Source organism: Notamacropus eugenii, chromosome 2 (genome assembly GCF_028372415.1).
Source record: "Notamacropus eugenii isolate mMacEug1 chromosome 2, mMacEug1.pri_v2, whole genome shotgun sequence".
NCBI classification, from domain to species: Eukaryota; Metazoa; Chordata; class Mammalia; order Diprotodontia; family Macropodidae; genus Notamacropus; species Notamacropus eugenii.
This window is the reverse complement of record NC_092873.1, coordinates 76,853,638-76,872,518: the sequence shown is the minus strand read 5'-3', so window position 1 is coordinate 76,872,518 and position 18,881 is coordinate 76,853,638. Positions and strand designations below refer to the sequence as shown.

Genomic DNA, 18,881 nt, shown 5'->3' with positions numbered 1-18,881 from the left:
CCTAGAGAAGATTAAATAATGGCTTGTTTTCCAACAAGAATGCTAACTCCAATCTATATTTGAAGATATAGTGACATTTTCCTTGTTCGAGATTCCTATACATTGCATCTCAAATTTTCTTGGATTAGAGACATATCTGAAAACATTCAGGAGTGAGTTGGGGATGTCAGTTAAACCATGTCAGTTTGAACATTTCTGTAAACTAGAAATATTTATATGTTAAACTTTAATAATTTTTTGGAATACAGAGTAAGGTATTGATATTTTTCTTCAACACAAACATGGAGCTGCCGGCAAAAAGTTTATTTTTAATTAAGTCTGGACTCAGCATACCTCCTCTGGGATTAACCAAAGTATAAATCTGACACCAAAAATTCCTATATTCATTACATTCAAAGGGTTACTTTCTAGTGTGAATTTTCTGGTGTTGAATAAGTCCTGACCTATGCCTAAAGGTTTTTCTACACTCGTTACATTCATAAGGTTTCTCTCCCGTGTGAATTCTCTGGTGCTGAGTAAGGGCTGAGCTCTGATTGAAAGCTTTCCCACATTCATTACATTCATAGGGATTTTCTCCTGTGTGTATTCTCTGATGCCTAATAAGCACTGAGATTTGACTGAAAGATTTCCCGCATTCATTACATTCATAAGGTTTCTCTCCACTATGAATTCTCTGATGTCTAATAAGCTTTGAACTCTGGCTGAAAGCCTTCCCACATTCATTACATTCATAAGGTTTCTCTCCAGTGTGAATTCTCCGATGCTGAATAAGATCTGAGCTCCCCCTGAAGGCTTTACCACATTCATTACATCCATAAGGTTTCTCTCCAGTGTGAATCCTCTGATGCTGAACAAGATGTGAGCTCCACCTGAAGGCTTTTCCACATTCACGACATTCATAGGATTTTCTTCCAATGTGAATTCTCTGATGTTGAATAAGGGCTGAATTTTGTTTGAAGGTTTGGCCACACGTATCACATCCATGAAGTCTTTCTCTTTGATGTATAACAACAGTTGAGCCTAAACTGTAGCTTTTTTCACACTCTTTCTGCTCAAAATCTCTCTTAACTGGGGGGATGATGCTGTGAGTGACTGTAACTTGCATGAAATCTTGCTCTTGCAAATCAGAACCAATCAGTCTCTCCCCTATGGCATTTCTCTGCTGCTTTTCTAAGGTGTCTTCACTTTCACAGTCTTTTTCAAAATCAAGTCCCTGAGTTATGCATCCTTGGGGTGTTTCTGATGTTGATCTCAGTGATTCCCCTTCAGATATTTTCTGTTTATGAGTTGGCCACTTGCTCTCAGTCTTACTTTGATAACCTAAAATAATACATAGAAAACAACAAATGTTATTTGTTTCTTAGATTGAAGCCAAAAAAATTCTCTATTCTCAAATAATATAATCTCATTTTGAGATTAATATCTCCTGGGAATAATGAAGAGAGGTAGGGATAAAGGAGGAATAGCACTTCCAGACCTCAAACTATTATAAGCAACAGTCTTCAAAATCATCTGGTATTAGTTAAAAAATGGATAAATCAATAGAACAGACTAGACAAGGGAAAATCAGAAACAATGTGACTCAATATTCAAGTAATCAATAAACTAACAAACAAAATATTTAGGAAAGAACTATTTGATAAAACATGCCAGGAAAACTAGAAAGTAATATGATAGAAACTAGGTTTAGATCAACAACTTTCAACTTCTTCCACAGTAGATTCTGAATGTATATGCAACATTAATATCACAGATCATATTATAAAAAAGTCAGAAGAGAAGCAGGTCATACACTTTCCCTGGCTATACATAGGAGATATATTCTTAATCAAACAAGGTATAGAAGCAACTATGGAAGATAAAATAGATATATTGATTGATATATTGAAACTGAAAAGTTTCCATACGAACAAAATTAATGCCCTTAGGATAAGAAAAGATGTTGTGAATGAGAGGGGAAAAAAAGCTTTTTATCAAATTTCTCTGATAGATGTCTGGTATCTGATGGGGTGCTTGGACCCCAATATCAAGATCACATTTATCCCTAGCTTCAAAACACTATACATGACAGTTTTCTCCCCAGTCCAAGGACACTATGCCTAGCAATAACTCATAATTGGGCCCCAGTAAAACAAACTACCTTTCCCCACAATTATTCATGAGTAGGCCCCAATAAAACAACCTTTCCCATCACAAGAACAAGTTGATCTCTGAAGAAATTCTCTTGTATAAACCGGACTATCTTGTAACCAAAGAATTATTATGTATTGATTCCCAGAGTTATCATATTCAATCCAGAGGTCAAGCTACAGACATTAACTCTCAAAGCTATCTTGCTTCAGACATAACAGAACAAAAACACACCCTTTAGAAACCCCTTTCCCTGGTTTCCTGTAGTGAATGATGCCAGTGACCAAGGTTGTAAGTTACCACCTAATGAGTATATCTGCTAGATAATCCACTACTGTTCCTATATAAGCTTTGGCATCATTCCTGTTAAGCTGCAAGTTCCTTAAGGAGCTCTGCCCACCATATTGGCGTTACAATAAACCTTTGTCAACTTGACTTGAAGAATGCTTGAGTCTGTGAATTCATTCCAGATGACCCTCTCCTGTACTTCAGTCCTTGAGGGGTCTCTGAAGCCCTTAAATCACATCAGTGTTGAAGAATATAAACCATACATACATAGATATATATACACATTACACACACACATGCACACATGCACACACACATACACACAAACACACACATACATACACACATATTGCCAAATACCATGGTCAAAGGGTTATGAACAAAAAGATCTCAAAAGGATTGTGAACTGTTAACAACCATATGGAAGAATGCTCCAAATCATTAATCATAAGAGAACTAACTACAAATCAGATCAACCCTAAAGTTTCACCTCACAACCAACAAGTTGGCAAATATGCCAAAAATCAATGCTAGAGGAGTTGTAGGAAGATAGACAACCTTCAAAGAAAACTGCAGACCTAGAAGTCACAGAAAAGAGTTCCCCATTCCAAACATCAAAGTTGCCCACCATCATTAGTCAGAGGACTATTCTACTCTGACTCTTCTAGGTTGTACAGCTCAAGTAAGCAGTAAGAAAGACCCAGACAGTGTCTTTACATATAAGAAGTCTTAAGCTAGTCTGCATCACTTTTGGTAGCTATCATTCAGATGGCAAAAGGAACATGGACTAGAATGGTGAGTGTAGGTAATAAACTATGGTCACAGACAAACAGAACATGTACTCAGACAAGATGGGAGAAAGTGGTAACAAAATTACAGAATTCTTGAGCTAAAAAGGATCTCAAGTGATCATCTGATCCAGCCTTTTGCCTTCAAGTAAATGAATACTGAGATCATTTTGAAGAATTTAAAAAAATGCATTCAAGTTATCCAGAGACTGAGATTCCCCAAATAGCTCCTTCGAAAGATATGAAGGACACTTTTGATCCAACTGAAAATTTCACAAATTAAACCTTTGGCATCCTCAAAGAGGGGAAAGTAGATCAACATTTTCCTCACAAAAATTCTTGATATATTTTAATATACTGTCATGCTTTACCTACCTTTCTGTATTCTGAGTCATTCCTTTGGACTTTTGTCACAGATTTATCTTCTATCACCATAATAATTTCAATCACTCTTTTCTGAGCTTGCTTTAGTTTCTCTGATTCTTTGTAAAGTATGTCGATCAAGACTAGATTCAATGTTCCTTATTAAGGGGCTGACTGAGCCAAGTGGAGAATTGATTTCCAAATTGTAAATGTATTACTGTTTTTAATATATTTCACTATCAAGTTGGTTTTTCCCTTCAGTGGTGCTACACTACTAAGTTATTAAGCTTGTAGTCGACTATGACTTACCCTCTTCCATTCCCAACCCACAGAGCTTTTTTTCCATGCTTGTGCCTAGCCAGTCTTTTTTCCATCATGTATTTATTTGACTGGGTATTTTTTCTCTAAATATGGAACCTTATTCTTATTGAATTTAATTGCTTTTTTTGTTTGTCAAAATCATCTTGAAATTCATCCCAGTTTTCTGAAGTATGAACAGCCCTACCTTTGTTATCATCTGGACACATGTTGAACAGACTTTGGATTCCTCAACATTAGAGAATCTAAATGTATAGATACACCAGAATGTCGGGGTCTTCCAGCTACTTGTTTATCCACCTAGTAAAACTGTCAAAACAATATTCAAGATATCACTTATCAATTCTCCCTTGTCTATGAGCTCCATCATAACAGTGAATTAAGTTGATATAGCATAATTTACTCTTCCCAAAACAAGGCCATCTCATCCATAAAACCTTCCTAGATCTCCCTGGTTATTAATACTTTCTCTTTTTTCCCTACTCCCAATACCCCAACTAGAGTTCATTTATTAGATAATACTGTACAATGGAGCTAGTTGTATGGGTATTTTATCCCCCTACTATTCTTTAAACCCCAACCCCCTGGCCTGATGTTGTGCCTTCTATTCTAAGCACTTAATAAAAGTTTGCTGTGTGGTATCTTATGATCTGTGCAGCTGCAAATTTATGTATGGTTTGTTCTTAATACTTTTGAATGTCTCATTGTTAAAATTCAGGAATTTTCAGAATTACCCTCTTGTCCTTCATGACATCTCAAAAAAACAATGGTTAGAAAGCTGGCAGAATTTGTCAGATACCCTAGAGTTCATGTCAGCAGTCCTTGTTCATATAAATATATCCAGGTTTTCTAGGTACTCTTTATTTCTCTCCCCATTTTCACACTACTATTAGTTTGTCAACGTAATACTAATGATGGCAAGGCGAGGTTCAATTCACATATACGCCAGACAGCACTACACATTTAACCCCAGGTTTACTGAAAATATAAATTATTAGTTCCATGAAAGTCAGAGAAATAAAATATGAAACAACCAAAAAAAGCCACCTCCAATATGAGAAAAGTGACAGGCTAGGGGCAGTGCGTTGGCAGTGTTATATGCCAAAGATGGTATTATTTTAGTTTGAGTTTTCATCCTTTGTTGTACCTAGGATATTTCAGTGAATTGCTCACATCTGAGATGCCTCTAATAATAATTGCCACTGACATTTCCATAGTATTTTAAGGTTTACAATATAATTTCATTTGATCCTCCCAATAAACTTATGATGCTTTTTACGAGCATTATTATCTACATATTACAGATCATAAAATTCTAGCTCAGAAAGATGAAGTGAAATGGTCAGAGCCAGGAGGAGGGAGGATTTGAACTCAATTTTCTGAGCATGGTGTTCTTTTCACTATATTCTTCTGTCTTTCCAACCCTCCATTATCATCTACCTTATTATCATTAAGCTTCCTTCCCTATATCTTTCCTCTCTTTGGAAGAAGATCTCTTTTGATGATTATATTCAGTGGAAATTATTTGATATTATCTTCTTTGCCTTATGAGGGAGTCAAGTTTGCCTAATCCTTCAGGAATAGCTTTTTAGACAGGCACCAGTTCTTAAATTTTTACTCTCTATTAATGTCCTTTAGTACAATCTGCTTTTTTAAAGTTTATGATTTTTATCTTATTTCTCTTAGAATTTTGTAGGACTTTGTATTTAATCATTTAACAAGCATTTCTCTCCAAGTTTCCCACCTATCTTTAGCTCCTCAATTAATCTTCCTTAATGGCAAGAATTAAATCAATATCTCCTCTAGTTGATTCTTCTACACTAACACAGTATTCCCAACACAATTCCAAAATCCACTTACAAATTTTCCTGAGAAACAATCCATTGGATCATATTTTTCCCAGTAGTGAAAGTCTCCCATTACTACTAGATCCCAGTCTGAAGCTAATTACCAAAGGTAGTTTTTACCCATTTTTTTCACCTAATTTGAAAGATTAATGGATAGTAGATACCTATTATTTTGTTATCCTTGTTTTTTATTCCCTTTCCCTAAGTTATTGGCCTCTTTCTGATGTCTGAGCCTCTAACATTACATATTTATTTCTGATATAAAATGCAACAATACTCCCCATTTTATTTCATCTTTCCTAAATGACCTTTACTGTTCTAGTCTAACTCCCCAGTAATAAGTGCTATCACTCTTAAAGAGTGAAAAAAAGAGGAGACAGGATGCAAACAGGCAGAAATAAATGGGGTGGAAGAAGAGATGCATAAGGTTATGAACAGAGTTGATATCAACAAATCTTGTTTATTAAGTGGGGAATTGGGAGAACCAAGATGGTGGAGTAGAAGCAGAGATCTACTACAGCTGTCTGTCCAAACTCCTCAAAAAACCTGTTAAAAATGACTCTAAACAAATTCTAGAGCAGCAAAAGCCACAAAATGACAGACTGAAGCAAATTTCCAGTCCAAGACAATCTGGAAGGTTGACAGAAAGGGTCTATCACATCAGGTTGGGAGCAGAGTGCAGTTTGGCATGGGCCACACCAGCACAGACAGAGTAGGAGAAGGTCTGAGGGGACTGAATCACTGGTGGCTGCTGTGGATTCCTGACTTCTCAACTCACAAACACTAAGGACAGCATCAAAGATCAGTGGGAAGAGTCTCTCAGATGGCTGAGAGAGAAGCATGATCTGGCCCCAGTCCCAGTCTCCGGGGGTCTGCAGCCACTGCTGAAGTGCAGGCTGCTTCTGGAGCCCTCCACTTAACAAAGCTCAAAAGTCAAGTAATTGGCTAGGAAAATAAAGGGGGGGGGGGGGGTGGAGAAGAAACAGATTATAGATTCTTACCTTCTCAGTGAAGAGGTACTTTCTTATATCATTGGTGATAAGGAAGATCAAAACATACAGCCATAAGAAGACAACAAAGCCAAAGTTCCTACATCCAAAGCCTCCAAGAAAAATATGAATCGGTGTCAGGCCATGGAAGAGCTCAAAAAGGATTGTGAAAATCAAGTAAGAGAAGTAGAGGAAAAATTGGGAAGAGAAATGAGAGTGATACAAGAAAATTATGAAAAAAGAATCAACAGCTTGCTAAAGGAAACCCCAAAACATGCTGGAGAAAATAACACCTTTAAAATTAGACTAACCCAAATGGCAAAAGAGGTCCAATAGGCCAATGAGGAGAAGAATGCCTTAAAAAGCAAAATGGGTCAAATGGAAAAAGAGGTACAAAAGCTCACTGAAGAAAATAATTCTTTAAAAATTAGAATGGAGCACATGGAAGCTAATGACTTTACGACAAACCAAGAAATTATAAAACAAAACAAAAAGAATGAAAAAATAGAAGACAATGTGAAATATCTCTTTGGAAAAACAAGTAATCTGGAAAATAGATCCAGGAGAGATAATTTAAAAGTTATTGTAATACTTGAAAACCATGATGAAAAAAAGAGCCTAGACATCATCTTTAAAGAAATTATCGGGGGGGCAGGGCCAAGATGGCAGACTAGAAAGACACACTTACGCAGAGTCCTCCCCACAGCCCATATAATACCTGTAGAGAAGGACTCTCAACAAATTCTGGAGCAGCAGAAGTGGAGAACAACAGAGTGGAAGAGATTTCCAGCCCACGGTGACCTGAAAGGCCCATGGAAACGTGGGTTGCACTGGACGCGGAGCCAAGCGCAGAGCCCAGCCCAGTCTTGGCTGAGCTGGACGAGACTCTGGGAGAAGGACACCTCGGGGGCAGAATCTCCAGTCGCAGTAGTGGCTCCTCAGATCCCTTGGCCCACACGTGCCAAAGGTCAGTGACGGGGTTTAATCAGCAGGCCAGGAAGGGAGAAGGGCTTTCCCATAGCTCCAGCAGAAGGCAGCGGCCACAGAGCCTGCATAGCAGCCCATACTGAAGCTCCATTGTTGGAGCATCAAAACTCCTGGGGGCACTGAAGAGCTGAGTCTTGCCTCCGCCCTGGGTGGAGGCCCTGGGAGAGCTGGTCTTTGTCTTACACTGAATGGCAGCCCTGCCCATCCAGCTTATCTGAAAATCAGCTCCCAGTGCTTACTTGGGAACTGGAGGCCAAGTAGCTGTGGAGAGGTATCTGCTAAGATTCTGGGCATAAAAATCCTTCTCTGCATCCAGACCAGTACATGCTTGATCATGCCACCTTGGAGGAACTGAGATCTCACAGATTCCCAGAGTATACCCTACTCTTGACAAAGGACCCAAAAGTCAAGTAACTGGTTGGGAAAATGCCCAAAGAAGGGAAAAAAAATAAGACTATAGAAGGTTACTTTCTTGGTGAACAGATATCTCCTCCCATCCTTTCGGATGAGGAAGAACAATGCTTACCATCAGGGAAAGACATAAAAGTCAAGGCTTCTGTATCCCAAACATCCAAAATAAATATTCAATGGGCTCAGGCCATGGAAGAGCTCAAAAAGGATTTTGAAAATCAAGTTAGAGAGGTGGAGGAAAAACTGGGAAGAGAAATGAGAGAGATGCAAGAAAAGCATGAAAAGCAGGTCAACACCTTGCTAAAGGAGACCCAAAAAAATGCTGAAGAAAATAACACCTTGAAAAATAGGCTAACTCAACTGGCAAAAGAGGTTCAAAAAGCCAATGAGGAGAAGAATGCTTTCAAAAGCAGAATTAGCCAAATGGAAAAGGAGGTCCAAAGGCTCACCAAAGAAAATAGTTCTTTAAAAATTAGAATGAAACGGATGGAGGCTAATGACTTTATGAGAAACCAAGAAATCACAAAACAAAACCAAAAGAATGAAAAAATGGAAGATAATGTGAAATATCTCATTGAAAAAACAACTGACCTGGAAAATAGATCCAGGAGAGACAATTTAAAAATTATGGGATTGCCTGAAAGCCATGATCAAAAAAAGACCCTAGACATCATCTTTCATGAAATTATCAAGGAAACCTGCTCTGAGATTCTAGAACCAGAGGGCAAAATAAATATTGAAAGAATCCACCGATCCCCTCCTGAAAGAGATCCAAAAAGAGAAAGTCCTAGGAACATTGTGGCCAAATTCCAGAGTTCCCAGGTCAAGGAGAAAATATTGCAAGCAGCTAGAAAGAAACAATTCAAGTATTATGGAAATACAATCAGGATAACACAAGATCTAGCAGCTTCTACATTAAGGGATCGAAGGGCATGAAATATGATATTCCAGAAGTCAAAGGAACTAGGACTAAAACCAAGAATCACCTACCCAGCAAAACTGAGTATAATACTTCAGGGGAAAAAATGGTCTTTCAATGAAATAGAGAACTTTCAAGCATTCTTGAAGAAAAGACCAGAGCTGAAAAGAAAATTTGACTTTTAAACACAAGAATGAAGAGAAGCATGAAAAGGTAAACAGCAAAGAGAAGTCATAAGGGACTTACTAAAGTTGAACTGTTTACATTCCTACATGGAAAGACAATATTTGTAACTCTTGAAACTTTTCAGTATCTGGGTGGTTGGTGGGATTACACACACACACACACACACACACACACACACACACACACACACACACTCACACGCGCACACACACAGTGACAGAGAGCACAGAGTGAATTGAGTAGGATGGGATCGTATCTTTAAAAAAATGAAATTAAGTGGTGAGAGAGAAATATATTGGGAGGAGAAAGGGAGAAACGGAATGGGGCAAATTATCTCTCATAAAAGAGGCAGGCAAAAGACTTTTCAGTGGAGGAAAAAAGAGCGGAGGTAAGAGAAAAATATGAAGCTCACTCTCATCAATTTGACTAAAGGAAGGAATAAAATGCACACTCATTTTGGTATGAAAACCTATCTTACAATACAGGAAAGTGGGGGAGAAAGGGATAAGCAGGGTCGGGGGGATGATGGAAAGGAGGGCAGTGGGAGGAAGGAGCAATTTGAAGTCAACACTCTTGGGGAGGGACAGGATCCAAAGAGAGAACAGAAGCAATGGGGGGCAGGATAGGATGGAGGGAAATACAGTTAGCCTTATACAACATGACTAATATGGAAGTCATTTGCAAAACTACACAGATATGGCCTATATTGAATTACTTGCTTCCCAAAGGGAATGGGTGGGGAGGGAGGGATGAAGAGAAGTTGGAACTCAAAGTTTTAGGATCAACTGTCGAGTACTGTTCTTACTACTAGGAAATAAGAAATACAGGTAATGGGGTATAGAAAGATATCTGGCCCTACAGGTCAAAAGAGAAGATGGGGATAAGGGAAGGGAAGGATGTAAGAACAGAGGGCAGATTGGTGATAGGGGCAATTAGAAAGCTCGGTGTTTTGGGGTGGGGAGAGGGGAGAAATGGGGAGAAAATTTGGAACCCAAAATTTTGTGAAAATGAATGTTAAAAGTTAAATAAATAAAATAAAAAAAAAAGAAAAGAAAAGAAATTATCAAGGAAAACTGCCCAGATATTCTAGACCCAGAGGGTAAAATAGAAATGGAAAGAATCCACTGATCACCTTCTGAAGGAGATCCCAGAAGGAAAACTCCTAGGAATATTGTAACCAAATTCCAGAGTTCCCAGGTCAAGGAAAAAGTATTACAAGCAGTCAGAAAGAAACAATTCAAGTATTGTAAAAACACAATCAGGATAACATAGGACTTAGAAGCTTCTACACTAAGGGATCAGAGGGCTTGGAATATGATATTCCAAAGGTCAAAGGAGACAGGATTAAAACTAAGAATCACCTACCCAGCAAAACTGAGTATAATACTTCAAGGTAAAATATGGAACTTCAATGAAATAGAGGACTTACAAGCATTCTTGATGAAAAGACCAGAGCTGAATAGAAAATTTGACTTTTAAATACAAGAATCAAAGGAAGCATGAAAAGGTAAACAAGAAAGAGAAACCATAAGGGACTTATTACAGTAGAACTGTTTACATTCCTATATGGAAAGATGATATTTGTAACTCATGAAACCTTTCTCAGTATTAGGATAGTTGGGGGGAATATATATATATATATATATGTGTATGTATGTATGTATGTATGTATATGAGAAAGAGAGAGAAAGCACAAAAGGTGAGCTAAATATGAAGGGCTAATGTCTAAGAAAAGAAAATTAAGGGTTGAGAGGAACGTACTAGAAGAAAGAGAAAGAGGTAGAATGTAGTAAATCGTCTCACACAAAAAAGACAAGAAAAAGCTTTTACAATGGAGGGGAAGACGAGGAAGGTGAGAGGGAAAAGTGAGTCTTCCTTTCATCGTATTTGGCTTTTGGAGGGAATAACACGCATACTCAGTTGAGTATGGAAGTTTATCTTACCTTACAGGAAAGCAGCAGGGAAGTGGGTAAGAGAGGGGGGATAATAGAAGGGACAGCAGATGGGGGAAGCGGTAATTGAAAGCAAATTTTGGTAGAGGGACAGGTGAAAGGAGAGAATGGAATAAATAGGGGGTGGGACAGAATAGAGTGAAATATAATTAGTCTTTCACAATATCACTGTTTTGCATGATCACACAGATATAACTTTTATTGAATGGCTTGTCTTTTCAATGACAGTGGGTGCGGAGGTAGGAAAGGGAGAGAATGTAGAACTCAGAGCTTTAAAAATCAATGTTAAAGGTTGTTTTTACATGTAACTAGGAAAGAAGATATGTAGGCAATGGAGTATAGAAATCTATCTTACCCTACAGGAAAACAGAAGGGAAGGGAATAAAGGGGGTGGGGGGATGGTGATAGAAGGGAGGGCAGATTGGAGGAAAGGGCAATCAGAATACATGCTGTCCTGGGGTGGGGCTAGGGGGAAGATGGGGAGAAAATGTGAAATTCAAAATTGTGTGGAAGTGAACGTTGAAAACTGAAAATAAATAAATTTATATAAAAAAAAAGAGCAGGGAATCCCAAACAGAGAAAGAATTAGAGTCTGAATGCAGATCAAAGCATACTCCTTGCTCTCTCTCTCTCCTTTTTGTTTTGTTTCTTCTTTTTTGTGATTCATTCCATTGGTTATAATTCTTCTTTATAATATGACTAATGTGATCATATGTTTAATATGAATGTATATGTAGAGCCTATATCAGATTGCATCCTGTCTTGAGGAGGGGGGAGGAGACGGAGAGGGAAAAAATTTTAAACTCAAAAGCTTGTGGAACTGAATGTTCTAAACTAAAAAATAAATAAATAATTTTTTTAAAAAAGGTAGAAAAAATTCAAACAATAAAATGGTTGATTTCAGCTATGAAAAAGAAAGGGGTGAATCACTGAAAAACAAGTTTTAAAAAGTATGTTACATTTCGCCCTGCTGCTCCCACTGCAGACTTATGTCTCAGGCACCCCTGTCTGACTTGTGTCTGAGAGCTGCTAGCAAAAAAGTACCACATCTTTCCATTAGGAAGGATGCTTTTAGGTAGAGAATTAAAGACAATAATAGAAGACAGAAGTAAAAAGAGCTCCAGGACAAAAACAGGGAAATCTCTAATGCTTCTAATAATATTCCTCTCCTTCTTTGCTCCTCCCAGATAGAATGCAACTCCTTACTATTTTGTAGGGAATAAGACTCCTTGGATTCACACTTGAGCTGGGTTTCAGTGGGTTGCATATTCACTGACTCCTGTGATTTTCTCGGAGGTGTCATCTCTGTCCAGACTACTCCTGGCCCATGTCCATGGGTCTGAACCTGAAAACAATGGGATTTGGTTTGGTTTTAGTTGGATTAATTATGGGAAAAGCTAAAATCTCTTAGAATGGAGTGCAGGGAACATTCACCCAAAGGCCAGACAACAGATGAAAGAAACAAGAGTATTTTTTCCCTTAAGGATGGTGGGGAGACAGGATAGAGGAAAAACTAGAGAGAAAACCAACATGGTAATTAATAACCCTAGCTATGCCTTTTGTTGTTTAGTTGTTTCAGTCATGTCTGAGTCTTTGTGACCCCATCTGGGTTTTTCTTAGTGGTCTGTGATCTTCTTCTTCAGTTCATTTTACAGATGAGGAAAAACAGGGTTAAATGATGTGCCTAAGGTCACACAATAAGTATCTGAGGTCACATTTGAACTCAGGTCCTCCTGACTTCAAGGCAGGGCCTCTATCTACTATACCTCCTAGCTGCCCTAGCCATGTCTAGTACAGGTTTAAAATGCATAACTCTTTCTATTGCCATAAAGATAGTCTCTTATTCTGGTCCAAGGTTCTATGGCCTTGCTTTTTTATTTTTATTTTTTAAAAGTTTTATTTTTATCTTTTGTTTCTTATACAGTCATTCTCCAATAATCACTTCCTCCCCTCCTTCCCCTTCAGCAGTAAACAAATGAAAATAGATAAGTAAAATTGAACGACAAAGCAAATTTATCTGATAACATATGTGACCCTCCATGTCCATAGTGTCCCACCTTTCTTCTACAAAGAGTAAAATGTGTTTCATTATTTACTCTTTTGTGTCCTCACTTTCTCAGAACAGATCATACCAATTTCCTTCCTACCTGCTGGCCTGGATCATCAAGTTCTTTCTCCAAGTCCTCCAGCACAGTCACTGCCTCTTCTCCACTCCCTGGACAACGCTCCTGCACCCAAGTCTGGAGTTCTTCGGGAAGGATGGTCAGGAATTGTTCCAGAACCAACAGTTCTAAGATTTGTTCCTTTGTGTGCATCTCTGGCCTCAACCATTGATGACAGAGTTCCCGGAGTCTACTTAGAGCCTCACGAGGCCCAGGGGTATGGTGATAGGCAAACTGTCTAAAACGCTGACGGAAGATCTCCTGACAGGGGAGGTTATTTTCTTGTAAGCAGGACTGTTGTTCCCAAACATGGTCCTCCTGATCTTCTACCTTCACTATCCAAAGTCCCTCTTGTTCTTGCAGAGGAAGGGTCCGGCTATATTCTGCTGACATTCTGTATTGGAATAGATCAGAAGAAGCCTCACTCCAGCTGGGGTCTCAAGTGTTGGGAAGAGATTATCTCCAAGGATCTTTCTAAGGTACAAGAAATGATTGTTAGTGTTCAGAAATGTGAGCAACTGAATCAGAAAGTGTCATTTTAACACTTTTCTATCATGACCAGGATCAAATATGAAATCCTTTGCTGAGCATTTAAACCAGTCCTGTAGGTTTCCTAGAACAATTACCAGAGATCTCCAAACGCCAAAAGGCAACTTTATAAGCAAGACACATACAGTATCTATATTTTGAGATGAGTTTGCTTTGTGGGCAAACAAGCGTCCTGCCTCTAGACCATTTTACAGGGATCAGTCTGGCTCCCTAGGTACCCATTCCCTTTTTATTATAAATTAATAATATCCCACTAGTGCATAAAATAATAATCTGCTATCTAAGCCTGTCAAACTGAACAACTCAGCCTTGAAACAGACTACTTAAGACATACAATCAATCCTGCCAAACCACCAGAGCTATAACTTGTAACGATCCCACCAGTCCTCACTACTCTGTATAGAAGGGAAAAAGTAGGCAGCACAAGTGTCTCACAGGTAAGAAACCTGATGCCACAAGGATTAAATGACCTGGACCTATGATTTCATTAGTATAGAGAACTACCAGAAGGTTGACACCTTCTCTGCAGGTCTTAGGGAGTCGCCTGGAGCAACAAGAGATTGTCATTTGTCCAGGGTGACAAAGCCAGCATACATCAGAGGTATGATTTGAAGTCTGGCATTCCTGACTTCCACTATGCCAGAATGCCTCTCAAATTAAACATGTCCAAATTAAACATTCTTCCCCCAAAGCCAACTTCTTTTTCTGGGGTCTCTCTCTTACAATTTAGTCACTGAAATACAAAAACTTTGATGTTATTTAAAACTTGCCTTCATTTCATTCCATTCTTTATTCCTATATGCTTTCCCTCCCAGACCCTCATTTCAATCCTGTTGATTTAGGATATCATTTTTACCTGCCCTTCCTTTATATTCCCACTCCCAGCATCTTAGTAAAGGACCTGATATATTGATCCAGTTAACCAGATTTTTTTCTGAGTTCCAGGAAAGGAACTATTCAGCACATTCATCACAAAGGTTAAAACAAATTAGATGACCCACAGACACAACATATACAAAATTGACCATCATTTTTCTTCCCAAACCCTCCTCTCTTCCCAACTTCCTTATGACTCTGTGAATGTACCATTGACCTGGTCATCCAGGCTCACAATCTCAAACCCAATCTGTCACTGAGGTCTCCTGAATAACATCTCATACACGCCCCATTGTCTCATGTGAAATTGTCACCATCCTGGTATAGGCTTTCATTATGTTACACTTTTTGCAATAGCCTGCTGGTTGATCTCCCTGCAATAATTCTCTCCTCTTTCTAGTCCAATCCCTACTCAGTTGTCATAGTGATCTTCCTAAAGTGCATCTGACCGTATCACTCCCTTTATCATAAAGTCCAGTGGCTTTCTATCACCACCAGGATCAAATATGAAATCCTTTGCTCAGCATTTAAAGTCATTTACAAACTGTTACGCCCTCTCCCCCAGCCCTTACCTTTCCAATATTCTTACATCTTACAAACCTCTTCCCTACCTCTCTCCCACCTTGGTCTTCAAGCCAGTGACATCAGTCTCCTTTCTGTTTCTTTCACAAGACACTGTCCCTCTCCCATTCCTGGAATGCTCTCCCTTTTCACCCCTGCTTCCTGGGTTCAAGTCCCAGCTAAAAGTCTGAGACAAACTGGAGAGAGCACTGGGCCTAAATTCAAGTATGCCTTAGACACTTACTAGCTGTGTGACACCCTAAGTCTCTTAACCTGTTTGCCTCAGTTTCCTCATCTGTAAAATGGGGATAATAACAGCACCTACCTGGCAGGATTGTTGTAAGGATCAAATGAGATAATGATTGTAAAGTGCCTGGCACAGAGCAGGTACTATATAAATGGTTTGTTATTATTATTTGTTTTATGGGAAACCTTTTCCTGGTCCTCCTTAATTCTAGTGACTTTTCTCTGTTGATTATTTCTACTTATCCTGTACACAGCTTAACTGCACATAGTTGTTTGCCTGTTGCCTCCCCTATTATTAGTGGCTCAAGGGATGGTCCCTTTAATCTTCTCCTCCCAGTTTGATTTTTTTTTTTATTAAAGGGGCCATCCCTTGAGCAACTACTTAGAGAAGCCCATTCATCGAATGGGTGTAGCTTACTCTAAAGGAGAATGCTGTAAGACCTTAGCTTGAAAGGACCAGGGTCTCCCATTGCATCCTGGGCCATCTCCAGCTGTCCAGATGGTTCTGGAGGCTGGTGACCTTGAACAGCCTTCCCTTGCTCAAATCAAAGTCAACTGCAAATCATGTCATCAATTTGATGTCATGGTCCTCTTCCAGAACGAAGGACAAACACAACAACTTCTGTTATTAACTGTGTGAGCTCCTAGAGAGCAGGGGCTGTGTTCTGCCTTTCTTTGTATCTCCAGCCTTAGTTCAGTGCCCGAGGGCAGCTCAATTACCCTCTCTGAACTACTTTTTGTTTTCCCTCCCCAAAATCAGAAGCTGTACAGGGGATGCAGACAAAAATGGAAAATCTCCGCCTTCAAAAAGCTCATGTTCTATTGGCAGTTTTCATATTTTGTGGCAGTAGAGGGTTTCTTGTTTCTCAAATACTTTCAAATAAAAAAAGTTGATTTGCCCCAAACGAAAGGGATGGGGAGAGAGTGAGGGAAGACTACCTGTTGGGTCATGGGTGGGTAAGTCCTTCTCAGGGAGAAGCAGCTTGCAAAGAAACTGGCTTCTGAGACCTTGTTCTCACCTCTGTGGGACACAGGGAGACAAAGTATGGCTAATGACCGACCTCTCATTAGGGATGCCAGCAGGGACTCCCACCTCCAAACCCATCTACTCCGGGGTTCAGCTCCCCTTCATCCCTGGCAGTCAAACACAGCCCAAGGAAAGACGTCAAGAGCCAAAGCTGTTACCATGGTGACTGTGGGGAACCCTCCCCTGCCCCCCAACTTTACATCAAGAGTGAGGATCCAAACCCCTCCCTGGGTCTTCCTACCGGCCAGAAGGGCCGCCCTGACTGGAGGCGGGGGCGAGATGGGCTGTGGAGACCAACAGACTGGACCACCGGGTCCGCTAACACGCACTCACCTCACAAGCTCATTCAATTCCGTGCAGTCGACTCCGGGGCCAGGACTGGGGAGGCCAGCTGGTCTGTAGGCTCTGAAAAGGAGTGCGCTTGCGCCAACGTCTCTGGACTACGTTTTCCAGAGGCCTCTGGGCTTCCAAAACTCAGAAGTCCCTCCTAGGCTCTGATGTCCAAGAATTTGGAGAGAGCTTAACCTCCTTAGCATCTGATTTCCCCCTCCCCAGCCCTTGCCTGCATCCTTACCTCTAAGTCTGCATGACAGCACTGAGCGTGTGCAGGGTGAGAATCTATGGACCCAGGGAGAAGGAGCAGATACTAGACGGAATCTCCTTACTGATTAAAGCCATGGCTTCTTTCCCTTTCCTGTCCTCCCCTTCTCTGTCTCCCACCTCCCCTCCCTAGATTCTTTCACGTCATCTCTCTGGGTTTCGTCAATAAAATGCGAGTCATGCCTGGGGGTTGTGTGGTAACGGGTAATGACAAAGGCTTTGAAAAGTAATAAGGCGGTCTAAAAACAGGCGGGCATATTATTAACTAATCAGTTTATATGAATATATTTAATACGATTGGAAACTCTAGGCAGGTTTGTAACTGTTGGGTCGTAAAAATCAGGAGGCAAAAATTATCTCAAGTTAGTGAGTTTATTCATTGTAAGAAGCACTAGCCAGGATGCATATGTGTGCAGGCTGAATGCATTCATGCAAGTAGCCTGCCAGCCAGAATTCCCCTAGATAGACTCCATCTTTATACCCCTGTACAAACAACTTTCCTTTCTTCTTTTTAACTATGTATTGTTCTCCAGTGGACAGGACATTGATAGTTCTTTTCCTTATCCTGAAGACATTCTCAGAAGTTTCCTAAACAAACTACAATTCTGAAGTTTATCAGAAAGTCTATTGCTTCCTCTTTCTGTTTTGCAACCTAATGGGAGAGCACGATTTATTTCCCTTTATTTCAACGTTCTGTTAGAGTCACACACAAAATTGAACCCTTCATAATCTTTATCAAGGGGTAAAGGAAATGCGTTGGATTTTTTCCCATGCAAATTTTAGATCAAAGAATCTCACAGTTGGAAGGAACCTCAAGAGCCACCTAGTCTAATACTGTCTTTAAAAAAATTCACTTAACCTCAGATGGGACAAGTAGTCATCCAAAGTTTGTCTAAAGACTTCCAGTGAGAGGGAAGCTGTTACCTTCAGGACATCCCATTCCCCTTTAGGATAAGGGTGTGAAATGTTTAGACTTTAGTAAAGTTGGAGGTCATAAGTGGCAAAGAGAGACAATGAAAAGTAAAGGTCAGATTCTTTCAGGTGTAACTGTTTATTTCATTTGTTGATTTTTTTTTTTTTACCCTCCATATACACCAAAATGTAACAGCAAAAAAAGTGTTGCCAAAAAAATGGAAACAAAATAGGTATCTATTAACTGAGGAAGAGAAAAATTATGTTATGTGAATATAATGGAGAATGATGACATGATAAATACAGAGAAGCATGGGAAGATTTACAGGAACTCAAGCAAAGTAAACGGAGCCAAGAAAACAACATAGAAGATGACAACAACAATGCAGATGGAAAGAATAACGACTAAAATTTGTATAAGATGAATGTTGCAAAATTACAAGGAACAAACATGGCCCCAAAGAAGACATACAGGAAATACAACTCTGCTCCATCTTTTACCAAGTAGGAAGTCCACAGGCATGAAATGTTTTCATATTTTTGAGATGTAGATTTGTTCTGATCGTCTTTCCACTTCATTGTTTTCTTCAAAAAGTTCTTTGTTAAATGGAATGACCCTGAGAGAGGAAAGGGAAGGGGAAAAGATACAGGGAGAAATTTAGGTAAGAGAAAAACGAAACATATCAAAATTATTTTTTAATGTTTATTCCACACTCTAAAGTATTCCACACTAAAAAGATTCTGAGACTTTGAGCAACATAATTGTATAT

General features: G+C 39.4%; 2 protein-coding genes across 2 annotated transcripts in view; both read right to left on the bottom strand.

The window, feature by feature from the left end:
* Positions 1–209: 209 nt before the first annotated feature.
* LOC140525571 (zinc finger and SCAN domain-containing protein 23-like) lies at positions 210–17,314 on the bottom strand. The gene is made up of 3 exons (XM_072641085.1): positions 16,933–17,314; positions 13,326–13,814; positions 210–1,320 (listed from the first exon to the last, which is right to left on the bottom strand). The coding sequence occupies exons 2-3, from the start codon at positions 13,731–13,733 to the stop codon at positions 1,252–1,254; spliced, it is 477 nt and encodes a 158-aa protein (XP_072497186.1). The 5' UTR covers positions 13,734–13,814; positions 16,933–17,314; the 3' UTR covers positions 210–1,251.
* Positions 210–18,881, bottom strand: part of LOC140525572 (uncharacterized) — a 51,981-nt gene continuing 33,309 nt past the window's right edge. Inside the window, exon 5 of the mRNA XM_072641086.1 lies at positions 210–989. Coding sequence (XP_072497187.1) covers positions 401–989 — 589 coding nt within the window. The 3' untranslated portion in view covers positions 210–400. The remainder of the gene's footprint in view (positions 990–18,881) is intronic.

Bases quoted from the DNA above. Each gene is read 5' to 3' on its own strand.
- LOC140525571 (XM_072641085.1), bottom strand. From the start codon at position 13,733: ATGTCAGCAGAATATAGCCGGACCCTTCCTCTGCAAGAACAAGAGGGA. The intron at 1,321-13,325 runs GTAGGAAGGAAA...GTATTATTTTAG, and splicing joins TTGATGATCCAGGCCAGCAG to GTTATCAAAGTAAGACTGAG.